At 36.4% G+C, this 27,941-nt stretch overlaps 1 protein-coding gene across 1 annotated transcript in view; it reads right to left on the bottom strand.

Annotated features, from left to right (window-relative positions):
• The window catches only part of BCAS3 (BCAS3 microtubule associated cell migration factor), a 598,439-nt gene that overhangs the window by 527,951 nt on the left and 42,547 nt on the right, over positions 1–27,941 (bottom strand). Inside the window, exon 7 of the mRNA XM_040244470.1 lies at positions 11,827–11,908. Within this exon, the coding sequence (XP_040100404.1) occupies positions 11,827–11,908 (82 nt within the window). The remainder of the gene's footprint in view (positions 1–11,826; positions 11,909–27,941) is intronic.

Below are 27,941 nucleotides of genomic sequence, written 5' to 3'. Positions count from 1 at the left end.
CAAAAGCATCAATTCTTCAGCGCTCAGCTTTCTGCACAGTCCAACTTTCACATCCATACATGACCACTGGAAAAACTGTAGCCTTGACTAGATGGACCTTTGTTGCCCAAGTAATGTCTCTGCTTTTGAATATACTATCTAGGTTGGTCATAACTTTTCTTCCAAGGAGTAAGCGTCTTTTAATTTCATGGCTGCAGTCATCATCTGCAGTGATTTTGGAGCCCCAAAAAATAAAGTCTGACACTGATTCTACTGTTTTCCCATCTATTTCCCATGAAGTGATGGGACCAGATGCCATGATCTTCGTTATCTGAATGTTGAGCTTTAAGCCAACTTTTTTGCTCTCCTCTTTCACTTTCATCAAGAGGCTTTTCAGCTCCTCTTCACTTTCTGCCATAAGGGTGGGGTCATCTGCATATCTGAGGTTATTGATATTTCTCCCGGCAATCTTGATTCCAGCTTGTGTTTCTTCCAGCCCAGCGTTTCTCATGATGGACTCTGCATAGAAGTTAAATAAGCAGGGTGACAATATACAGCCTTGACATACTCCTTTGCCTATTTGGAACCAGTCTGTTGTTCCATGTCCAGTTCTAACTGTTGCTTCCTGACCTGCATACAGATTTCTCAAGAGGCAGGTCAGGTGGTCTGGTATTCCCATCTCTTTCAGAATTTTCCACAGTTTCTTGTGATCCACACAAAGGCTTTGGCATAGTCAATAAAGCAGAAATAGATGTTTTTCTAGAACTCTCTTACTTTTTCCATGATCCAGCGGATGTTGGCAATTTGATCTCTGGTTCCTCTGCCTTTTCTGAAACCAGTTTGAACATCTGGAAGTTCAAGGTTCACATACTGCTGAAGCCTGGCTTGGAGAATTTTGAGCCTTACTTTACTAGCGTGTGAGATGAGTGCAATTGTGAGGTAGTCTGAGCATTCTTTGGCATTGCCTTTCTTTGGGATTGGAATGAAAACTGACCTTTTCCAGTCCTGTGGCCACTGCCGAGTTTTCCAAACATATCTATACATAAAGAAGACTTTACTATCCTAAATGTTTTGCTCTCAATAACCAAATGGCAAAACACATAAAGCAAAAACTCATAAAATTACAAGAATTCATTAACAGTGGAAGATTTCAATAACTAACTCCTATAACTGACAGAATAAGCAGAAAGACAATATGTAAGGATACAGATGAAAGGAACAAGACAGAAGATTTTCTGGGACATAAAACGTTATCTCAGAACACTTAAAAGGACTAGAATCACATAAACTATGCCTTCTAATAACAATGGGATTGAATTAGAAATTAATAATACAAAGGTTCTAGGAAAATCTCTCAAAATTTAAAAAGAAAACAATATCCTTCTAGATAATTCATGGTTCAAGGATAAAAATAACAAGGAAACCTAGGAAAAAAAACTGAATGAAAAAAGAAACACCAAAATCACAATCACAACCTGTAAAAAACACACACACACACACAAAATTCAGCAAAAGGTAAATAAAAATGAATTAAAATTGAAAGGTAAAAACTTTTGAAAAATCTGTATTCTGAAAGAATGTTGATAATGGGGGAGAACAAGTATGTACGGAGTCAGGAGGGTATAAGAGAAATATATGTATCTTCTGCTCAATTTTGTTATGAACCTAAAGCTGCTCTAAAATGTAAAGTCTTTCTTTTTCAAAGCCCATTAGGGCAAGTCACATGAAGGAACACATCTTTGTACATATTTTATATACATATACACACACATATCTAAAGGAGGGATTCTATCTAGAATATATATAGGACTCTTACACCTCAATAATAAAAACACCATTAAAAATGGGTAAAAGATTTGGAGAAACAATTTTATAAAAATAATAAAAAGGCAAATAATCACAAGAAAAGATGATCAATATTATTAGTCATTAGGAAAACTGGAACATTGCCAGTGGGAATGAAAATCAAAATAGCCACTTTGGAATTCCAATTTAGCACTTTCTTACAAAGTTAAATTGACACTTACTATGTGTGTGCTAAGTCACTAAGCACACACAGCCTTTTATAACTGTGCTTTTTTAATTAGCATAATGTTTTCAAGGTTCATCAGGTTATAGTATTTATCAGAACTTCAATTATTTATGACCAAATAATATTTCATTATAACCACATTCTATTTATAAACTGACAGACATATTAATTATTTCTACTTTTTAGCTAATGTGAATAATGCTGCTATAAATATTCACATACAAGCTTTTGTGTAGATATATGTTTTCATTTTTATTGGCTATATACCTTGCTGCAGAATTGCTGGGTCATATGACAACTCTGTGTTTAACTTTTTAATAACTGTCAAGCTATCTTCCAGGGGCTGTACTATCTTACATTCTCAGAAGCCATGTATGAGAGTTTCAATTAGTCTGCATCCCACCAACATCAGTTATTATCTCTTTTGGATATAGCCATTTTAGTGGGTATGACGTGGAAAGGGGGACTTCTTACAGTGACAAAAGTCTTCGTGTTTTGATAGTTAGATAACAATATCCATCTGGCAAAACTCATCAAATTTTCTACTTAAAACTGATGAGTTTCATGACATGAAAATTATTTCTCAATAAAGATAAATCCTTTAAAAGACTTACTTTAAAATATCTATTATTTAGAAAATTATGAGTTTTCATTTTCACACCTAGGAATGTGTAGGGATAAATAAACAATTTCCAAGACCATAATTTGTCCAATTCACTAAGGCATTTACAATCTTCTTTATAGTTCTACAGTTTAAAAAAAAGGGGGCATTTAAACTGTACTGATAAGGATCAGCATCTCCATTACAAGTCTGTTTATTTGGGTCAGAATCATTAAGCTCACATGTAATTTAGTTGCCTCATGTTACACCTTTGTTTTTATCTGATTTGAGATATCCGTCACTAACCCTTCTGATGTACTTTTAATAGTTTATACCAAGTCCTGTAAAGGGAACCAACATTTCTTTTAAAGGGCTGATTTAATTTAGAGTGAACGTACCTTGAATAGATTACAGCTGTCTTTGTGATATACTTCATCCCAACAGCTTAAATTTTTCAATGTACTTAATGTAGGAAAATAGATTACCTATATATGGGTCCCAATATTGACTATCTTCATTGCTCTTCACTGTTAGACTAAAAACCAAGGACTTCAAATATAATGAAGACACAATTGAAGATACCTTAGAGCTTCAAGTGTGAATGAAAATACAGAAAAACAGAGCTACTTTTACAAGTTTCAATGAATACAAAATTGTTTGATTTCTGCTGTCAGAGTCATAGCCTATAAACACCTGGACTTGTTAAAACTGTTTTCCTGTAATAAAGGAAAAATCATATAATGGAAGACAGTGAGGCCTAAATGGTTAAGGGTGAGCTTGAAACTTCAAATTCCAACTGGATCACTTAACAGCTATGTATCTTGATGCTTAGTCACCTACCTCTTTGAGCTTAGTTTCCTCACCTATAAAATAGGGTAATGGTATTCACCGTGCAAAACAGTGGTAAGGTGGTGATAATGTTTATAATCAATCTAGAATTTTATCTGAAGAGTATCAAAGCAATATTATACATTTGATTTGTCCATTTACTCCCTCTCTCTTCTCTTTAGTATACTTCCTACTCACTATAGCCCTCATAGGAAAAGTCCCAAACTATAGGGATCAAATATTTAGGTATGAACTGAGAATACACTTAGATCAATTTATCTAACTCAATACCACAGCATCACCAAAAACTAAAAGGATTTTTAAACTAAAAAAGCAGTATTTCTAAAACAAACATTCTCCTTTAAAAACACTGTTTCTCTGGCCAAAAACATTTTTAAAAAATTTAAAGTGAACAGAACATATGTTCCCAAGTTAGAATTCACCTAAATCACAGGGTTCACAAAATTTTGTAAAAATCTAAATGATCCCAAGTGACAAAGGCCCCAGTGATAAGGACTAGGTGTTATGAAAAAAAGTACACAAAGCAAACTGAGAAGTAATTAGAGCAGAAAACATTAGGGAAGCCCTAAATCTCATAGTTTGGCCATTTAAAATGTCGATAAGCCTGTTTCCTCTTTACAAAATACTGGTGATGACTGTAAGCAAATGTCAGTTGGCCTACTTTCGGAAAGGCGCTAGTGTTTGGGATGAACAGACTGTGAGTGTGTGTGTGTTTACAGGGTTTACTTGTTGAACCATAGTTATTAGAGTTTTACAGAAAAAAAAAATTATGACAAACCCTTCTGGAAAAGTTAATCAGAATTTCTGAATTCATATGACTAAACAAATCAAACAGCTCTTCCTTGATTGTGACAAAACGTGTTTGAAAAGGATGAAACACGTAGCCAGCACACTGAGAAAATAATGAAATTCAACACATACAAAGTGCAACCTATTCAAAAATTTGCAAAGAAAAAAGGAAATAAGAAAAGTTTAACAATTCTAAAGGTGTTCTGCTCATATCTGTTTCTAGAAAATAACTTCAGCCATTCATATCATAAAACAGCAGCAACAATTAGTGTTTTTGACTGCATGGGTGGGCTGTTTACAATATTATAAGCTTCAAAAAAATACTAGGCATTTACACTCCAATAGGGGAAAAGAGGTTGGACCTTGGGGTTTTTTTTAAAACCTTTTAATATTTTAGGATGTGAACTGTGAATTCCATGCATAGCAGAAAAAAAAAATAGTAACTTTTCAGCAGTAAGTAATAATAAAATAACCTAAAAGGAATAAGCCAAGTTGTCTACCCAGTGTTTTAGATGAGAAACAGGATTTTGGCTCATAGACACTTGAGGAAACTATATCTCCACAGTCCGTCTGCTCTCAGAGTAAAAGCCCTAGTTTATAAGAATTTGCTCTAAAACAAGAAAATTCAGACACCCAGTATATTAGACTCCTAAGGATAATAAATAAGGTTCAATCTGGATTTCTAAAAAATCTGGTTCAGGTGAGAAGCCAAAATGGTCATCTACTCCATAAGCAATAAGCAAATGGCATAAGCACGAGGCTAATATAATTCCTGACAGAATTACAAGCTCTGTTAGAGTCAAAAATGGCGCTATCCACTTGGTCAGTGATAAATGATTTTAAAAAATACATTATACTAAAGTAGAGTTAGTTTTTCTTTGGCAAAATACTGCATAAATCCATTTGGTGGGTACCACCTATAGGTATTCCACATATTACACAAGGGACTGCAGAGACTGCAATGATTAAAAACAACTGGAGCTGTGGTTCCAAAGGAAGATATAACAAAGGAGAAATTTCCCCAAAAAAGCTATGAAAATCAGAGGTTGGCAAAAAAACATTCAAGAAGATATAACAGAAAACCTTCAACTTTCAAAGAGAGTCATGATTTAAAATTAGATATGGTAAAGATATGCAAAGATTTTCTTTGTATGAAACTAAAGACACATTAAAAAACTGATAAACATCACAAGTAACAGGATAACTTGCAAACTATATAGGATGTCCTATATAGTCCTCGAAATTCTTCAAGCTAGTACATGAACCAAGAACTTCCAGGCGTACAAGCTGGATTTAGAAAAGGGAGAGGGCCCAGAAATCAAATTGCCAACATCCACTGGATCACAGAAAAAGTAAGAGAATGCCAAAAAAAAACCATCTACTTTTGCTTCACTGACTATGCTAAAGCCTTTGACTGTGTGGATCACAACAAACTGTGGAAAATTCTTACAGACCAACTTACCTGTCTCCCGAGAAACCTGTATGCAGGTCAAGAAGCAACAGTTAGAACTAGACATGGAACAACAGGTTCAAAATTGGGAAAGGAGGAAATCAAGGCTGTATACTGTCACCCTGCTTATTTAACTTATGTGCAGAGTACGTCATGAGAAATGGCAGGCTGGATGAAGCACAAGGTGGAATCAAGACTGCCAGGAAAAATATCAACAATCGTAGATATGCAGACGATACCACTCTAACGGCGGAAAGTGAAGAGGAACTAAAGAGCTTCTTGATGGGGTGAAAGAGGAGAGTGAAAAAGCTGGCTTAAAACTCAACATTCAAAAACAAAGATCACGGCATCTGGTCCCATTACTTCATAGCAAATGGATGGGGAAATAATGGAAACAGTGAGAGATTTTATTTTCTTGGGCTCCAATACCATTGTGGACAGTGACTGCAGCCAGGAAATTAAAAGATGCTTGCACCTTGGAAGAAAAGTTATGACAAAACTAGAGACCGTATTAAAAAGCAGAGACATCACTTTGCTGACAAAGGTTTGCATACTCGAATCTACAGTTTTTCCAGTAGTCATGTACAGATGTGACAGCTGGACCATAAAGAAGGCTCAGCAGCAAAGAATTAATGCTTTTCAACTGTGGTGTTGGAGAAGACTCTTGAGAGTCCCTTGGACTTCAAGGAGATCAAACCAGTCCATCCCAAAGGAAATCAGTCCTGAATATTCATTGGAAGGACTGATACTGAAGCTGAAGCTCCAATACTTTGGCCACCTGATGCAAAGAACAGACTCACTGGGAAAGACCCTGAAGCTGGGAAAGACTGAAGGCAGGAGAAGAAGGGGACGACAGAGGATGAGATGGTTGGATGGCATCACCAACTTGATGGACATGAGTTTGAGCAAGTTCTGGGAGTTGGTGATGAACAAGGAAGCCTGGCGTGCTACAGTCCGTGGGGTCGCAAAGAGTTGGACATGACTGAGTAACTGAACTGACTGATAATGAAGCTGAAGCTCCAATTTTGGCCATGTGATGCAAAGAGCCGACTCACTGGAAAGACCCTGATGCTGGGAAAGACTGAGGACAAGAAGAGAAGAGGGTGACAGAGGGTGAGATGGCTGGATGGCATCATCAACTCAATGGACATGAGTTTGAGCAAACTCTTGGGAGATAGTAAAAGTCAGGGAAGTCTGGTGTGCTGCAATTCATGGGGTGGCAAAGAGTCAGACACAACTTAGTGACTGAACAACAATACAGGACGTCTACAGACACACATACATAATAATATATCACTAATAATCTAGTAAAAAGTTGAAATCAGTAGTACAAATAAGCATGGTATTATTAGAATAAACAGCAAAACTATAACAACTATCCACTCTCCCTAGCACTCAAGAAAAATTTGCTAAAAAGGATTTTCCCCCACCACATAGGCATAAGAACCAATAAAGCACAGAACTGGGAAAAGGGAATTCACACATATAAATGACAGCATACTTTCTTTGAGAAGCAATTTTACAGTATCTGTCAAATTTTTACATGAATACATTCTTTTACCTAGTAATTATCCTTCTAGGAGTTATCCTAAAAATAATTCCTTGTATTCTTTTTAAACATATATATACACACACAAGTATATAACAATGTAACATGTTACAGGGCAAAGGTTTAAAATTAATATAAATGTTCATACAATGAAATAACATAATTTTTGGCAATTCTGAAAGAACTTTTGAAATGGAAAGATGTTCACAATATGAACTGTTCTACATACACACACATCCAAAAGCAAATACATATAATACATGTAAAGAACTTGAATCAGGTACTGTATATAATACAAGTTAATTTCAAGAATGTATGAATAGCTCAAGGGTGAAAAAAGAAAAACAGGAAATGCATACTGTAAGCTGTCAATACACACTCAGTATCTGAGTGAGGAAATTAAAGAAGTAAAGAGGCAACTAGGTTTATCACTAATAACATAGAATCACATGAATTTTCACTTTCTACATTTCAGCATTCCTTGATTCTTATAATGAATATTTTAAGTGGTTAGAATTAATTGTATGGTCTTTAAGAAATTTAAAACATATTAAGGCAAATGTGGCCTCTGATCCCACTCCTTGGAAATAATCATTATTAGCACAATATCCATAGCTATCTAAAAATTTTAACTTATACATTAAATCACATATATTGCTATATTTTATTTCACAAGTCAGGTACTGATTTACTTAAAACCACTAGAGTCATTGAGAGTAATAAGAATTGACTTGAAATTAATTTCTAAAAAGGAAGGATTTGAAAGATAATAAATAACAGCTTTTATTTGACACTAAAATACCAATTGATTGGTCATAGCTTCCTGGAACAGTGCACTGATAAAAATTCTAAAGCAGGCGTAGGTTCATTAAGAAAGTAATCAGTTATTATTAGTGACCATGAAAAAATAGGGAAGCACAAACCATGCTGATATGAGTAAATGCCAATTAAATATAATAATGACCTTTATGGGGTAAAAGAACATCCAAATCTTTCAGTTTTTCACTTTTGTTAGGAGACAGACCTTGCATAGAAACACCTACAGAAAGGGAACTTGCTTTTCTTCTAGATAATAACTTTCAAAAGACTGTATCATGTAGGAACATTCAAATATATATTAACACCTTGTATCAAGTACTCTGTTAGGTACTAAAGATTTGAAAACAGCCTACAAACCTACAAGTAAGAGGCAATGAGCAAATAAAATTTAAAAAAACAGTAAATTCTATGGGAACACATATTACTGATGCTGAATAACATCCTAACTCAAGAGAAGCTGAATAACGTCCTAACTCAAGAGGAGTTAGGACATGCATGTTCTAGAAGAGGAAGTAGAAAATGAGAGACCTGACAGAAAGAAGAGGGATCATCCTAGGAAATGGAAGCTCAATAAAACTATCACAAAGGAGTGTTGCTGCGGAGAGGAAGGTGGAGATAGGGAACACTGGTGATGGCCAAAGGTAATGCTGGAGAAGCACACCATAAGGGAATCAGTTCACTAAAGACCTAATGATTCTGCTGTGCAACAGTTCTTATTGATTTTTTAATTCTAACCATTTGGAGATTTCTTTGTATTTTCTACATACACATTCAAATTATCTATGAAGAAAGATGATTTTACAACTTTCATTCTAATATTTACATCTTTTCTTTTTCTTATCTTATTGTAATGGCAAGGACTTGAGTTCAATAGTAAAGAGAAGTTCAATGGCAAATCCATCCCAAATTCAAAAGGAAAATATTTAATACATTATTATTGATTATAATATTAACAGATTTTTTATAGACTTTCTTTAGCATACTGATGTTTATTTCTATTCCTAATTTGCTAAGTTTTTAAAATCATAAATAATTATTAAATTTTGCTAAAGGTTTTTTCCATTTCTATTGAAATGATTATTTGTGTTTCTTCTTTCTACTAATATGGTGAATTACACTGATTGATTCTCAAATGTTAACCAACCTTGTATACCTGGAATATCTTTTACTTGGTCCTGACATATAATTCTTCCTATGTATCACTGGATTCTGTTTGATAATATTTACATGCAAATTACATCAATAAAGAGAAAGGGAAAGAGGGAGAAAGAGAGGGAGAAAAAAGAAAAGAAAGACAAAGGAAGGGAGAGAGAGAGAGGTAGAAGCAAGGGGAGGGTAAGAAGGAGAGGGAAAGAGGGAGGGAAAAGAGAGGAAGGGGAGGGAGGGATGTGTTGGCTATGGGAAGGTGAAGTTAAGAAAAAAGGGTAACAGAAAAGAATTACTCAAGAGAATTAGCAAGCCACATTCAGACAATATCCCACAGAGAACAGGGATGAAATTATTTTTTAATTAATCATTCTGGGGGTATAACAGTCAAATACAAGTCCAGAGAGAACATGGAAAAATTAGGAAAGGATATCATCAAAAAGGTAGTTTAAAGAACTTTCTCAAAACTATACTACTTGCATTTCTACACTGAAGAGGCCCAGAATAATATATGAACCAACAAACAACACTGCAAAATTTCAGAACACTGGGAATAAAGCCAATATTCTACTAGGTCCCAGAGAAATAAACAAGCCATTTACAAAGAAAAAGGTATCAAAATGACTTAAGATTCTTCAACCATAACACTAAATTAATACCTTCAAATTTCTGAAGTAACATTACTTACAAGTATTTCTTATCCAGCCAAATTAACAATCAAGAATTAAGAAAGAATAAAGACATCTTCAGACAAACAAGATCCACCACGCATCCTTTTTCCAGAAACTGTTAAAGACTTATTCCACCAAAATGTATGCAGAAGCAAAATGGGCAAAAGAGGAATTAGGTAGTCTATTTTCCATTACAAAATTTATCTGATCAGTTGCATGTATAGCTTTAATGAAAACAAATCTAAAAAATTAAATAATAAAATCAACACATGCATTTTGTGTAAGTCAGACATTTAGCTTTGTGAAATTACATCTTAAATATTAAAATTAAAGTATTAAAAAGGTATATTATAATGGATGGAGAAATTTTTCTTTTAATTAGACAAAGTAAATTAAACAAACTCAAATCCTAATAGCAATATTAACTTCTAAAGTTTTATACTCTCCCATGAAGTATTTCTGCCCAAAGTAAAAAATTTAAGAAAAGTTGAACATAAACAATTGGCATAAATAGGGGAATTCCCTGGTGGCCCAGTGGTTAGGACTCCATGCTTCCACTGAAGGAGGCCTGGATACTATCCCTGATCATGAAACTAGATCCCACAAGCCACACCGTGCAACCAAAAAATTTTTAAATAAATAGTAAATGGTTGATATAAAGAGAAGAACTTCATAAATGAAATGAAAGGAGAAAAATCTGCTCCTGTGAATTACATACAAAAGAAATGAAGACACAGCAGACAAGCAGACTCCTTTAGTAATAAGGTTCTTAATTCCAATCATCCGAAGAGAAAGCTGGCTATTCCAAAAACAATCTTCTTTGTCAAAACTTTCACCAAAACACAAATGCAACAGAGAACAGAGTGTGTGTGAAGCAGAGACAGAACTGATAACTGTCCAATGCCACATTCTTCAGTAACAAGGGGAAACCTCCACGTGACTGCAGGATATTGTTGACTTATTACTTCTGCCTTTACCATTTCAATTAAGCAGATTTAATAATTAACTTAATCTCTAATAATATTTAGGCACACAATAGTAAGTTTAAATAAATATCATTCTCACTAATTTAGAGAAGTAATTGTACTGTTAGGAAGATTTCCAACTTCTGTACAAACTTTAAAAATATAGCAGAATTTAAATATTTTAATATTTCCTTTTATAAGTATGCAAATAGAATTTAAATGATTGTTTTTAATGCACATGCAAAAACATTACTGAGTGAACACTAGCAAATTAAAGAGAAAATACAGTCTGTAGAAAGCTTAGATCATTAGAGTTGGGAGTTATTTAGGCTTCTGAACAACTGATATAATTTGACCATATATCTGATTTTCTAAATAAAAAATGCCTAATATTTACATACAACATTAAGAAGTTTTCATTATTAAAGCAGAGAGTCAAGGCCAAAAGTCCAAAGTTGTACCTCTGCCTTCGCTATAAATACAGACAAGAGACTCGTCTGCAATTCAGATAATGGTGAAAACCAAGCTCTCCAAGGCGTAAGTAAAACTGAGAAGAGCAAAGACACTGAGAACATCAGAGACTTGGGGAGTACCCACAGCAGAAAGCTAAAGGAGCAATGTAACAAAAGCGGCACAGTCAGCGAGGGAGAGACCTGGGATGAGTGCAGCCGCGAAAACCAAGAGAAGAGGCCTTCAAGGAAGAGCCAGCAGTCAGAGACTAAATGGAGATCAAAGAGGAGGAAGATAAATCAAAACCACAGCAGAAAGTGAATGGCCATATTGAATTGGTTAAGATTACCTCTTTCCATCTCAACTGACAGAACTTAAGACTTTATCTTGGAGGGAGGAGGGGAAGGGGTATAGAAACTTGGAGGAAAACAGGCTTTAGTTATCATTCTTGCTGTCTGTTGTCCAAGACCAATAAAAGAGAAACCTCTTTCTGAATGATTTATTTCTTCTTAAGGGCTACACTCACCAAACTGTGGAGCAGGCAAGATTCTAGCCGCTCGAATTGGGCCATGTCGAACAGAAAAAAGCTCCTGTGCTTCCCCACTGATCTGCAGGAGGAGACAGAAAAAATACAGGAAATGAAAACACAGGTCAGAACATTATTATACAAAAACAAGATCTCCTAAATTTTTACCATGATTTTTGGTCTCAAATGTAATATACACACATACACAGACACTAATGGTGACCATACACATTAAGCATGTTGATATGTTAAATTTTCATAAATATTTTTAGAAAATGTTAAGAGCATGCATTTCATATGAATAGGAAAATAAAAGGTCTGTTTTGGACACCTATAATTTTAATCTTTAATAAACTACAAGTTTGTTAAAGTTTGTTCAGTTCCTACATGACTGCCTTCCATTTTAGAACAAAGCAGCTAGGATTTTTATTAGTATTCAGCTTTCTATGTATGAAAATAAATATTCTTAACATTCTGAAAAGCAGAACTTAAATGCTACAGTAACTTTCACAAATGTGCTATATATGAGAAAAAGCAAAACATGTTGCAAAGAACACTGAGGTGGAGGGTGAATGACCTGGGTGCCAGTTACAGTTCTGCAACCCTAGCTGTTAACCTCCTTGAGTAAATCATTTAACCTCTATAAACCTTTATTATTTATTTTCTTCTCTAAATACATTTTAGTAAATATTGTATACATTTAGGTGTACAACACGAAGATTTGACATACATATATTTGTGTGTATATATATATGTCACCTTCTCAGAGTAACCTTCTGTATGTGATAAAGCACCTGAAATCTAGTTATGTAGTTTTCTTTTCTTTCTTTTATGGCCATGTCGCATGACATGCAGGATCTCAGTCCCCTGACCAGGGATTGAACTCACATCCCCCTGCAGTGGAAGCACAGAGTCTTAACCACTCGATCACCAAGGAAGGCCAAGAAATCTATTTTTTCAGTATTCAATACAATATAACTAATTACCGTCACCATGCCTAAACATTAGGTCTCCTGACTTACTCAACTATAAAACTGAACCTTTAGACTTTTTGACCAACATTTCCTCTACTTCCTCTAAGCCTATATTCTGTGCATTTATAAGTTGAGACGATAAAGATGCTAAACAAACTCAAAATGCTTTTAGTTTCAATATTCTATTCATTAAAAATGTATGCATCTTTAAATTTCATTTTTATTATACACTAAGATCAAACACTATATGAATCTCTGTTCGTTTTCAGTCATTCTCAGATTTGTTCCTGAAATATAAAGGGTATATAGTAGTCTATTAATCCAAAAGTAAAAGAGGTAGACTAATATATGTGTCAAGTGTGAAAACAATTGCTTTTCAAAATTACTAGTTCAAAAGGACAATCTGCTGCTAACTGAAATATTGCACAGATTAAATCATAATTAGTTAAGAAAGTCTTTGCAGAGTACTTAAGTGGTAATGTAGTTCCCAATACATTTTCTTAATTGTCAAGTGTTTGATGGAATACATTATATCAGATCAAGAAAATGGCAAATATTGTAAAACTCATTCTATAAACCCAAAAACTTACAACAGATGTAAAAATGGTAAACATTCCATAAAGTAAACACGCCAACAGTATTTCTTTAAAAACAGGCCTGCCAAACAAGGAATTTAAAATATCAACACTTTATTTATTATAAAAGGTCTATCAGTCTTCCAATATTAAACAATAAATGTGCAGCGCTGCCTTTTAGATCAACACTTTTTTTAGATCTTCAGCTTCTCTTCTACCTGAATTGAAGTGCTGCAAACTGTAAATAATTTTGTCTCTTATAAATGTTAAATTATGCTAATGCCCAAAGAGCCATCATATTCATTTATAATATACAAATAATTAAAATGTATTCATTGGCCACAGTGGCAAATCCCTCTACAGTACTTGGGAAGCAGAAGCTATGAGGAATGCTAGGCTTTTCCCACTAACTATGCAACAACAGCACCACCTACCACCAACTAAACACACAAAAGCTACAAACTCAGGATAGCAAACTAAGAGTTTCAGTTCAGTTCAGTTCAGTTCAGTTCAGTGGCTCAGTCGTGTCCGACTCTTTGCGACCCCATGAATCGCAGCACGCCAGGCCTCCCTGTCCATCACCAACTCCCAGAGGTTACCTCTCTACAAATTCCTCTGTAAACATTAAATTTCTAAATGAACTACAAAGGCCATTAGATAACTACAGCTTTTAAATCTACATTTTATTCTTCTAGAACAGAATTTTAAATTTAGAAAAATCCTTAAAAGGTCATTTTGTCCAATCTCCCACCCCATCAAATAATCACACATTCTCTGAAATCTAAAAATTACCATCACCTCTTCGATTTTAAGAACACTTTAACAGAAAGGTATATCACTAATACAGTCCAATTATATTATAGGTACATTACTGGCTATCTCTAAAGCTGCCAAGCCATTTACTTTTCGAAAATAAACTGCTGTTGGACAATGGATAAATAATATTCTTCAATATACATACTATTTCTACCAAGAATGAAATGAAAAATAAACTGTAAAACAATACTGTAAATATTGTACTGAAGTTATAATTCAGAGTAATGAAAACCACTTCTCACAAATAAGGTTTATTATACCTATAACAAATCATAGTATTCTAACAAAATCCACTGCTCTGAAATATTATTTCCATATGCCACAAGTCTAGCATTTAGTTTTTGGCTCTATCAAATAAAGCTTAAGAAAAGTTTTTTAAAAAGTCTAAACATATTTACCTGAGCTGCTATACTAAATTATAATAAAGAATAAAGAATATAACAAACCTGTCTTGCCACATTCACAATATGATAAACGTTTGTTATCACTGGATTTAATACCCAAGAGCTTACTTTGATAAACAAAAACATTTTGAAATCTGAACATACCATGCTTTTGAACATAACAGCTTTTAAAACAAACCAAAATGCCTTATTCTATTCTAAGCTTTTACTTTAAATCCCTCTTTAAATGTACAGCAACAGGTTAAGAAAAAACATTAGGATTGATTACAAAATACATCCCCATATTCATTACCCCGTCCTTCTTACCCCTAAGTTAAGGTCCTAGAATCTTTCATTAAAACATCAGAGAAGGAAGTAGGGAAAGCACTATCACTGTTCACAAAACAGTGATAGAAATTTATGAACATGTTAAAATCAAAATTGTTAGAAGCAGAATTCTAAAGTTTCCTGAGTCACAAATGTCAAGCATGACACTTGGAGGAGAGAGCCCTTCAAATAATATAGGCAAATTCTGCACGGAATATAATTTCAGAATAGAAAAAGTGCTAATAATGTGGATACAGATAAGATGTGTACATTTTAGGGAGGACACAGAGAAAATGGATATGGTCTTACAGGCTCCACTTTGGCTGCCGTTTTCAATTACCTCTAATCATTTTATACAACACGTTCACAGGCAATATTGCTCTCAAATGAGTGTCAAATTGATTTTTTTAAGCCTTTCAAAGTGATTTTTAGGTTTCTTAAAAAAAAAAAAAAAAAACTCATTGAAAATAGCAAAGAATAAAATCCTGAGAGATGAGGATTTTAACTGATCCTGGGAAGAATCACCAGGGACTCTTAGTTCACTTTGAAACCAAGACTAATAATAAATACCAGGGTAGAACTACCAGCAAGGCATGTACCAAGCAAAGTTCCAACTTGCTGGCAACTGCAGTAACTTGGGGAGAGGAGCAAATAGGAAGGAAACCTCTCCAATAGCTCCTCATGGTCTCTGCCTTTGTTCTTACTGGCATTTTAATTTCTGATGACAGACTTTTGTTGTTTGGAGCATAAACCGGACGTACCAGTTTGGAGGCACAATAAGGAGAACAAAGAATGATTTGTTCACACTGTTGGAAAAAAATCTTTTCCAACCATAGAAAATAGCTTTCGCATGGTGAAAATATGCAAATTACATACCAAACCAAAAAGCGGTGGAGGGGAGGACAAGTTTAGAATCTCACAACTCAGTCGAAGGCAAGAGGAAATTATAACAGCCGAAGACAATCACACACACACAGAAAAGGCTGTAAAAGTAGTGGGGGAGCTTTGTAAGTGCTTTCAGAGAATCCTAAAAGCACATGAAGGTCATCTAACCCTCAGAACCAAACCTGCCTCTGAAATCCTGATGACTTTTCAAAGACATCTGACTACAAAATAGAAAAGTCAATCAAACACAAAGGAAAATAATAATAACTCTCTACAGTGACACAGAATCAGGACAGGAGAACATATTTACACCCCCAACTTGCCTTTGAAACACTTCAAGTGGAGAACTTTGGTCTGCCATTGATTCTTCTTAGCAAACTTTATTGAAAGATAACAGACACAGAAGTAATACAGAAATCTTAGGTGTATGTACAGCTTAATGAATCTGCAATGTTAATACATATCTGCTACCTGCACAGACATCAAGAAACAGAACATTATGGACACTCAGAAGGTCCCTCCACACCCATTCCCAGTGACGAACCCAAGGCAACAACAACCGTAACTCTCGTGGTCTGGGCGCAGGTTGGAAAAGAATTTCCAGACATGAGACAGAATGAGAAGGAAATGAACTTTATCAGAGTAGGAGATGCTGTTAGAACAGCAGGCCAGCTCAGGGGAGACTCGACCCTGAACAGGGGTCCGTAGTCCCCTTTTATGCCCAAGGCACAAGGAGTGGGACAGGGGTCTAATGGGACGTTTGTTGATTGGATGAAGCACTTATACTGGGTGGGGGAAGAGTAAGGCAAATACCTTCTCCCTACCCATTATGGCAGAAAGCAAAGAACAGCCTTTTGACGAAAGTAAGAGGAGAGTGAAAAAGTTGGCTTAAAACTCAGGATTCAGAAGACTAAGATCATGGCATCTGGTCCCATCACTTCATGGAAATAGATGGAGAAACAGTAGAAACAGGGTCAGACTTTATTTGTTGGGCTCCAAAATCACTGCAGATGGTGACTGCAGCCATGAAATTAACAGACGCTTGCTCCTGGGAAGAAGAATTATGACCAACCTAGAGAACACATTAAAAAGCAGAGACATTACTTTGCCAACAAAGGTCCGTCTAGTCAAGCCTATGGTTTCTCTAATAGTCATGTATGGGTGTGAAAGTTGGACCATAAAGAAATCTGAGGGCCAAAGAATTGATGCTTTTGAACTGTGGTGATGGAGAAGACTCTTGAGAGTCCCTTGGACAGCAAGATCAAACCAGTCCATCCTAAAGGAAATCAGTCCTGAATATCACTGGAAGGACTGATGCTGAAGCTGAAACTCCAATACTCTGGCCACCTGATGCGAAGAACTGACTCATCTGAAAAAAGACCCTGATGCTGGGAAAGGTTGAAGGCAGAAGGAGAAGGGGACAACAGAGGATGAGATGGCTGGATGTCATCACCGACTCCATGGACATGGGTTTGAGTAAACTCTGGGAGTTGGCAATGGAAGGGACGCCTGGCATGCTGCAGTCCACAAGGTTGCAAAGAGTCAGACACAACTGAGCAACTGAACTGAACTGATGGGATAGGAGGGGAGATAGGTTATACTGCTCAGGAAGACCTGAAATCTGTTAGTAGTTACAACATGGAGGAGGGAAAGACAATAAGGGTCTGGTTTTTCCATTCTTGCATTCTAAGACCTTCCTTGGTTTTATCTGCTCTTTTCATCCTTGGGTCACTACAATAACCACTATCTTGATTTTTCTAACATGTAAGTTTTACTTGTTCAAGTTTATAATGAAAACACATAGTATGTACTCTTTCGTGAATGGCTTTTACAACATCACATGCCTGTGAAATTCATTTGTATTGTTGCATATGATTATTTCTATTGCTACACAGATTTCCATTGCATAAAAATACTACAGTTTATCCATTCTACCACTGGCTGATGGAAGTCTGTTGTTTCTAGTTGGGGCTCATAAAATATCAGGAAAAACTGCACAAACTTTCAAAGGAGAAAAAGGTTACTGCGTGTTCTTTCAGTGGATTATCAAGAATTGTACGGTAGATCCTTTGGGGCTATTTGATTCTGTAAGAACCTGCACCTTTGTTCTTGACGGAGCTATCTTACAATACTTTAAGTTGTAGAAAACTGATAGTAAGGCAACTGACGTTTGCCCACAGAAATGCAAATGAACTTTGTCTAGCAGAGATGCAATTGAATTCCACTGGTAAAAAAGATCTCCCCCACCCCCCAAAAAAAATCCCAAGCAGTACAGTTTTGTCCCAACAGGATATGAGCTGGGTTCACATTTCTTAACAGGTTCATTTCAGCATTCCTAATGCTTATACCGCTCTTCAGATTCTCCTTTGAACCAGCGATAACTTGCCTAACACCTCATTAACAAGTTAAATAAAATCTATGACACATGTCCATTTTACAGTTGTATAAGTGTCATGATTTTACCATTTTTAAAATGGTAACATCATAAGGAATACTGCTATGAATATTCTCACACATGGCATTTAGGGGACATGTTTATTTGAGCACATACTACTGAAACTGCTTTTGTACTAGGAATATGGGCACATTTTTGGAGATTTTTTAATGAAACAGTAACTGAACAACTTACCAGTGTAAGAGAGTTCTCTACCTGTTCCACATCTAACACTTGGTATCACTCTGGTGGATGTTCAATGAGATTCTCACTGTGGTTTTAATTTGCATTTTCTTCCAAGAAGGTGCTTGAACACCTTTTCATGTGCTTATCGGAATTCAGTTACACTGTTTCATGAATGGCCTGATAAAGTCTCTGGCCCAATACAGCTGCTTGATTCTAAAAACTATGGATTTAGCCCTGTTTAGCAGCAGTGAGTGAAAGGCATAAATCAGTCTTCTCTGGCAAAGCAATGCTGCCTCAACCTAAATAAATAAACAACCTTTAGTATAGTTGTCCTCTACCAGGGTGCATGACATAAGAGTTCTGTCCTGAAGGACCCTTGATTCCCAGCGTTCTGTATGCTAGCACAAAATATGAATGAGATTCTTTTTAGCAGCTCTGGAAAAACTAGAGCTTTTGGTCCATGATTGAATTCATATTTTAATTCTAAATCCAGTAATAAGCTCTCCTCCCCATATAAGGTAAAATGATTGGGTTATAACAAAGTGATAGCCCGTGAAATGGAAAAATGTTGATTTGTAAAAATTCACACAAACACTCAAAGCAAATACTGCTGCTGCTGCTGCTGCTAAGTCGCTTCAGTGGTGTCCGACTCTGTGCGACCCCACAGACGGCAGCCCACCAGGCTCCCCCGTCCTGGGATTCTCCAGGCAAGAACACTGGAGTGGGTTGCCATTTCCTTCTCTAGTAAAGCAAATACAGTCCCTATTAAAGATAAGAAACATAAAAAATTACTGTATCTTCCCCCTATAACTCAAGCAGTTCAAACACAAAAGATAATGTTTAGTAGTCTTTTTCTTTGATAAACACTTTAGCAAGTTTCAATATCTAAAAAACTTAGAGACATTAATTTACCTATTTTTCAAAATGGCTATAACATATATAGTAGGGCAATTTTAGACTGGAAATATAAAAGACCAAGGCATCAGACATAAAAGACATCAGAAATAGAATTCCTCATGTTTATCTCAAGCACATCCTGACTTCCAGTCAAAATTATCTTTCACACCTGAATTCTCCGAACATTGCCTCTGGTTCCAGCTAGAAAATCTAAAAGAGTTAAAAGCACCTTGGAGAAGGAAATGGCAACCCACTCCAGTATTCTTGCCTGGAGAATTCCATGGACAGAGGAGCCTGGTGGGCTACAGTCCATGGGGTCACAAAGAGTCAGACACAACTGAGCAACTAATACTTGTACTTTCAAAAGCCCTCAATAGGTACGACCCCACAACTTTTATTCTTATTCTGAAATCATGGCCTATGGCAACAATGCCAATTGAGTACAGTACAAGAGACCATCAGTTACAAATATCACATCAACAACATCAAGGATTCCAACAGTTTATTACAATAGAAAATAAACTGGATTTGTGTTTATAAACTATTTAAGTGGGCTAAATCTGAGTTTGGCTTTAAAATAAGGGTAATAACATATCTATGTAACAAAGTAATGGTACTAAATTTCATAGTTATTAATAAAATGTTTTATTTATCAATAAAATATTGAAGCTGAGACTCCCAATACTTTGGCTACTTGATGGATGCAAAGAACTGACTCATTTGAAAAGACCCTGATGCTGGGAAAGATTAAAGGCGGGAAGAGAAGGGGACAACAGAGGATGAGATGGTTGGATGCCATCACCGACTCAATGGACATGAGTTTAAGTAAACTCTGGGAGTTGGTGATGGACAGGGAGGCCTGGCGTGCTGCAGTCCATGAAGCATTCCAGGTTGCAAAGAGTCGGACACTACTGAGCAACTGAACTAAGTAAACTAATAAATTATGTAAAATACATAGTTGGCACACAGAGAGAGTTAAATCAAGAAGATGCCTTTCAGAACTTCCCTGGTGGTCCAGTGGTTAAAAATCCACCTTCCAATGGAGGAGAGGCAGGAGTTTGATCCCGGGTCGAGGAACTAAGACTCCACATGCCAAGGGGCAACTGAACCCTCATGTGACAACTAGACAGCCCACGAGCCACAACTATAGAGCCCACACACTGACCTGCACACCACAACTAAGACCCTGCTGCTGCTGCTGCTAAGTCGCTTCAGTCATGTCCGACTCTGTGCGACACCATAGACGGCAGCCCACCAGGCTCCCCTGTCCCTAGGATTCTCCAGGCAAGAGTACTGGAGTGGGTTGCCATTTCCTTCTCCAATGCATGAAAGTGAAAAGTGAAAGTGAAGTCGCTCAGTCGTGTCTGACTCTGTGCAACCCCACGGACTGCAGCCCACCAGGTTCCTCCGTCCAGGGGATTTTCCAGGCAAGAGTACTGGAGTAGGGTGCCATCGCCTTCTCCACAACTAAGACCCTACACACCCATAAATAAATATTTTTTTAAAAAAGAAAGATACTGGTTGGATGACTGAACTGATAAATAACTGACTACGTCTATACTGGCCTCATCATTCAATCTCAACAGTACTTGGCATAATTTGCCTTTGCCCCCTGGTTTTCAAAACATGTTGTTAATATTTAATATCTGGAAATGTGTTATAATACCATATTATGAAACAAATTTGGGTACAACTCATTCTTGAACCCACTGGTATAACACTTCCTAAGCTTTCCAGCTCTCAAGAGAAGGACCAATGCCTAAGAGACAAGCAGCACCTCCTCTGGGCAGCACATTTCATCACACTGGTCTTCACACTCCTGGCCCCGGATCAAGGGCCACTCCACCTGGCAAATATCCCACACTCATTCCAACCTTTCTGTGTTTATGTAAAGTTTTTACCTGCAACAGGTTTTCCTACCAAGAATGATGTAAAAACATCCCACTTAAATAAACAAATGGAGACATCAATGTTTTCTAACTGTCTCACAGATAGCAGCCATACAGACACAACTGCAATGAAGTTCTTAATACATAAACATTGCTTCATCAGTCTTACAGTTAAAAGTAATACCAAACAGAATTTTTTCACTAAGGAGAAAAATGTAAACTATGGACATAAGTTAATAAAGTGTCAATATTGGTTCACTAATTTTAAAAAAAGGAACCTCGGGAATTCCCTGGTGGTCAGTGATTAGGACTCCACACTTTCACTGCTGTGGGTCCAGGATCAATCCCTGGTCAGGGAACTAAGATCCTGTAAGCCAGGCATTGCCATCATTAATACGAGATGTTAACAGGGGAAACCAGGGCGGGGAGGCGGTTATGTTTGAGGGATACAGAGGAATTCTCTGTATTTTCTCAACTTTTATGTAAACCTAAAACTGCTTTGAAAATAGTCTATTAATGTGTATTTAAATATATATGGAAAATGTGGAGATTCCACAAATAAATTTTAAACTTCTGACACCCTCCCAGCCCCTCACTCAAAAAAAAAATAAAAATAAAAATAGAGAGATAAAAGGTAAAAAAGTAAAAATATAGAGAAAGGTCTTCAGCATGGCCCTTAGCCAGCTGATGGGAACTAGGTCTCCAGTTGCCATTAACAATCCTCTGGGTCTTGCAAAGGTGAAAGGTAAAAATATAGAGAAAAAGGAGGAATGAGGAGGCGTTAAGGTCTTACACTAAAGAATTCAGTTCCTCAGGCAACAAAAGGCCCTTACTTGGTCTATTTAAATAAACAAGTATGTAAGTTATCACTTTGCTAGTTCTCTCACATACATACAGCTCAACTGAACTACGAAGTTCTTTAAAATGAAGATTGGTTCACGACAGTTTTTGCGTTGTTGTTGTGTGTTTTCTTTTTTTTTTTTTTTGGTCAAGCCATGCCCCTTGAGGGATTAGGAATCAAACTCATGCCCCCTGCAAGAGATGCACACAGTCCTACCCACTGGACAGCCAGGGAATTCCCAATAGCCTTTTTAACTTACAGGGTAACAACAATAATTTTCTTTAATCAAGGAGGAAAGGTAAATACATACACACACAAAATTTATTTAGTTAAAGAAAAAGGGTAAAAATAAAAACATAAAACAAGAGACAGGGGTAGGAGATGGAAGAGTCACCTTACACTAACATATTCGGTTCCTAAGCAACAGGAGGCTAACCCAGCTACATGAGTGCCAATCACAACTACAAAGCAAGCTCTCTCCAATCTGATGATATGCTTTCATTTTAGACATAAGGAAACAAAAGAAAACACGTCCAGATCAAAGAGGCATCAGAATCTCCTGTTAACACTGTATTCAAAAACAGTTTTTAAACTCGAGTTGTTTTTTTTTTCTTCCCTCGAACAAGACACTGCCAGGCGGTCATTTTATGTGCTACAACTCCTCTCCAACAATTTCAAAAACTTAAGATAGCACACTTTGAGCAAAGTATTCCTAATGGTAAAAAAAAAAAAAAAAAAAGTAGTTCTTTTGAAAGCTCCTAAAAGTAGGAGGAAACAGGGGACAAGTTTTTTGTTTTACTTTTTGCCTAGCTAACCACAAATGATTCAGTTAATGTCAGTGTCAGTATCTTTGTAACCTACTCTGCATGCCATCAAGAAAAAAATGCAAACCACAAAAACCACCTAAAATGCATATTTGTGAGGACTAACAACTTATAGAACAGATATTCACTAACCACATAAAGCAGACAGCAACCAAGTCTGTATTTTGGTCTTAACACTAAATTCAAAATACAAAACTTGAGGCAAGAAGGAAGTGAGTTTCAAGAACAATATGAAAACCGCAGAACATAAATAATGAACGGAACTTGTAATCATATTTTCATACGTCCAAATTTTTTTTACACACAGAGAGAGGAGTATCTTAAGGAAACTTTAACCTTTCCCCTTTATCCTGATTTTTGAAAGGAAGATCAAAGAAAAGCAGTTTAAACTCACACGTTCCTCCGGTTATGCAACGCAGATTTAGACATTACACTTCAAAACCCCAGCCATTACTTCAGCACCACCAGTCCAAATACCATCGCAGAGCTTTGAAGCGGCCCTAATGGTATCTTCCATTTGCAAGTAACACTTCTGTAGTCAAAAGATCTTACCCCGGGTAGATGTTAATGTAAAACCACTCAGACTACACAGACACACACGCCTGGAGGCAGACTAGAAGGTGTTCAGAAGTCAATGTAACACCATTACAGAGCGTGTCAGCCTAGGAGCTGTCATAAACACTTCATAATCACTCAGACACACAAACTGGATTCCCCTTAACTCGTTATTTTATTTCACGCTGAGCACATGTCCAATTGAAAAGGAACAAGAGAAAACGATGCTACAGATAAGCCAATTTTGGCTTATAGCCTTTTTCCACTTTTAAAAGACTGAGCTTGTCATATTTTATTGGGATTGTAAACCTACAATGATATAATCTGTGGACTGAAGATAGTTTTCCAGTAGATATCTAACCAAAGAGAAACTGATTATATCAAAGAGAAGGAAGGCTAAGGTTTTTCTTCTGTAAAATAGGTATCATACAAACTTATAAGATTGACCGGATGATAAAAAATGACTTACAGTGCCAAAAGGTGCAGGAAATGGAGCTACTAGAATTCTTAGATATTGCAGATGTTAAGTGTATAACGGTACAGGCTCTTTGGAAAACTCCAGAAAATTTCTAATAAAGTTAAATACATGCCTAACCTATGACCCAGCAACTCTACTCCTAGGTAGATACTCAAAAACAGAGTGTTATTCACAGATCTGCAGTGATGTTCATAGGAGCTTTATTCACTATAGCCAAAAGCCAGAAACACAAAAGCCCGTCAAAAGAAGAAGAGCTAAACAAACTGCAGTATATTCAATCCACAGAATGAAACACAGTCATGAAAAAAATAAAAAATACAAACTACTACAAAATGTAACAACACGGATGAATTTTTTAAAAGACACAGCACAAAAGACAGACACAAAGTATAATAGCATGTGCTGTGTGCCTCTACTTATACAGAGTTCAATGCGGCAAAGCTAATCTACGGTCAGAGTAGTGATTACCTTGGGGTTAATACTGTCTGGGGAACTTTCTGAGTAAGAAAAATGTTCTACATTTTGTTCTCAATGGTAGTTCCATTTATTTGCATGTGTACACACATATATACACACTTACATAGACATACATAAAACACACAGTCATCAAAGTATAGACTTGACATCTGTACATCCTGTGGTAATCTTTACAGGTGTATGTCTTAATTTTTAAAGGTATATGTCATAGAGACACTGTGGTGCCTCCAGACAGAGGGGTATCACCCAGCACTAGAAATAAATGTGCTATCAGCCATGGCAAGATGTGAGGGAGACGCAAATGCATGTCACTAAGTGAAGGAAGCTGACCTGAAATGGCTGCATACTGCATGATTTCAAGTACAGGACATTCTGGAAAAGGCGAAACTACATGGACAGTAAAAAGACCAGTGGTTGCCAGAGGAGGGAGCACACAAGATTTTTCAATCAGGGCCCAGGCAGAGCGCACTTAGGGCAGTGAGACTGTGTGTGATACTGTAATGGTGGGGACGTGTCATTACACATCTGTCAAAACCCACAGCATGTGCAACACTGAAAGCAAATCTAATGTAAACCATGGACTCTGAATGATAATGTGGGGTCGGCACAGGTTCATCAGTTCAAACATGGCACCACTCTGATGTGCAATGCTGATTAATGGGGAGGCTATGTGTTTGTAGGGGCAAGAGGATGTGGTGGGAACTCTGTACGTTCAGCTCAATTCTGCTGTGAACCTAAAACTGCTCTGAAAAATACTTTTTTTCCCCCTTAAGTTATGTATTAAAGAAGCTGAGCTGGTTAAATACGAACTTCAATTTTTTTCTCTGTAAACTGGGAATAATAGTAACTAGTCAAATTGATAGGATAATACGACAATAAAGGGTAATGTGCCTAAAATAATGTGTGTAGTACATTCTGATTTTTAATAGTTGTTACTATTTGTATTATGAAATTTCACTCTGCAGCACAAGTGTCAAAATTCCCCAAAGCACCCCAACGCTGCTCAGGGCTCTACTGCACTCTGCTCAAACCCCCATCGTGACATGAATCTCGTAGACTCAGTACTGCCGACATTTTGGACGCAACAATTTTTGTTGTGGGAGGTTGTCCAGTACACGGTACGATGTACAGCATTTCTGGCTTTTACTCACTAGATGCCAGTAGCAACTCCCAATGATGACAATAAAAAATGTCTGCAAACATAGACAAATGTTTCCTTGGGGGCAAAATCACTCCCATTCGGGAAGCACTGACGTAGACTGCAATTATGTAGTGACACAGCACACAAGTAAAATACGATCTCCTCGAGGCAGGGCTCAGCCCTTAGCTACATTTATATACCCTAATATGTGGCACAGACCTAGAGTTCCAGTGTGGCTGAAGGGAAAAACGAGGGTTCTGCTAATTAATTTTTTAAAGAGATTTTAGGAAAAGGGGATAGACTGGGAATGGAAATGGAATGAAAGCAAACAGCAAAAGATTATAAAATTGACTTTGAATCTTTCTGATACTGACTCCTTAGCACACTTAGAATATCCAGCAAAAGGCTGAAATCTTGAAACATATTTATTAACATATATACTCATATATACATGTGCATATATATATATGTGTGTGTGCACATACATATGTAAATATGTATGTAAATACATACACGTATCCTACCAGACAATGTACCTGGCACCAGAGATATAGACCATGAAAACCTGATCATAGTTCTAGAGACACTTACAAAGAATTCTCCCAACTGCTAATGTAAAATCAAGATTTCCAGAAAATACTGAAACACACAGAAAAACTGAATTAAAAATTATGAAATCAGAAACTCTTCACTTCATTCCTTCGGGCCTATGTTCAAAATTCAAACATTAAATAGATTATGAACAAAATTTAGAAGACAGAAATACTAGTTCAGTTCCCTTTTAAAACCCTCAGAGGTGGAATTCTCTGGTGGTCTGGTTGTTGAGACACCAGGCTTCTACTGTGTGGGGCACGGGTTTGGTCCCTGTCAGGGAACCAGATCCCACATGCCACCTGGTACAGCCAATAAGAAAGTCCCCAGAAACCTATTATTTTCTATTATCTCACCCTTCTCATCCGAAAAAAAAAAATGAGAACACAGTTGATTACTACCAATAAACCTGAATGAATATTAAGGGAAAGAACAGGCTTATACTGGATAGCACTTAATTTTAATATTTAAAAATACAGATATTTCAATTCCATTATTCTCACTAAAGTGTGTGTGTGTGCACACGTATACATGTACAATAAATCTTTGGTATGCTTAACTACACTCAACAACTTTTCCCATCAAATTATATGTATCTAAGCCAGTAGTTTCAACCAAAATTTTCTCTGGAGTTGTGGTTCTCAACCAGAGGATATTTGGCAATGACTGGAGACATTTTTAATTGTCCTAATTAAGGGAGTTGGTTTGGGCGTCTAGTAGACAGAAGCCACAGATGTGACTATGTATGCTACAACGTACAGGACAGCCCCCATAATGAAGAGTCACCTGGTCCAAAATGCCAAGAATGGCAAGAATGAGTCACAAATATATATAACTTGTATTGGCATACTTTGATGTGTTATGTATTAAAATTCATTTAATTTCTTATTTTAAAAAGTATCAGCCTTTTAAAACAATCATTTGTTAATTCTGTTATCACTTCTGACAGTTCACATCAAGATGACCAGTACTTTTTAAACCAGAAACATATATATAAAGAAGACAGGGCTTCTCTGGTGGCTCAGTGGTAAAGAATCCATCTGCCAATGCAGGAGACACAGGTTCAATCCCCGATCCTGAGCCTGCTCTCTAGAGCCCCAGGGCCGCAACTTCTGAGCCCATGCAACGCAACTAGAGAGTAACCCCGCCTGATGCAACTAAAAAAAAGTCCGCAGAGCAACAAAGACCAGGTCTTTGTTGGTCATAAATAAATAAATACAATAATAAATCTACTTAAATGAATTTTTAAAAAGGAAAGAAACTAGATTAAAAGCAAAGGCATAAGAGAAAACCGTGTGATCAATGCACTCTGTCTAGCTGCAAGTAATCCCCAGGCCAAGGTGAAGAATATTCAAATATGGCAAACTGAAAAAAAAAAAAAGGGACTTAGTCTCAAGATTAATCATTGCATCTGTAGATGAAAATCTGATTGAGTTCATATACTATGAATCCATCAACATAAAGTTCAAAACAGGCAAAATGACCATAATTCATGGTGTTAAAGATCAATGTAGTAGGTCAACTAAATCTAAATAAAAATGGAAAAGACAATTTAAAAAATTTTTTAATCATTGTAAATATCTATTTCCTGGTTTTGATATGGTACTATAATTTATATGTCACCTCTGGGAGAAATTGAGGGAAATGCACCCAGGACTCTAATATTCTGCAGCTTCCCATGAGTCTATACTTTTTTCAAAATTCAAAGGTTTTAAAAATCAATTTGAAAATAGACTAAAAATAAAAGCAAAAACATAGAAATGATCAAAATTACGTACTCATATTTGGTGGGCAAAGAATGGTCCTTTCAGGAGTGCTGAGTTCATGAGTACTCAGTCATGT

The sequence above is a fragment of the Oryx dammah genome, unplaced genomic scaffold (assembly GCF_014754425.2).
Source record: "Oryx dammah isolate SB20612 unplaced genomic scaffold, SCBI_Odam_1.1 HiC_scaffold_8, whole genome shotgun sequence".
In the NCBI taxonomy this organism is placed as follows: Eukaryota; Metazoa; Chordata; class Mammalia; order Artiodactyla; family Bovidae; genus Oryx; species Oryx dammah.
Note: the sequence above shows the minus strand (reverse complement) of the source record. Positions and strands in the feature narration are given on the sequence as shown.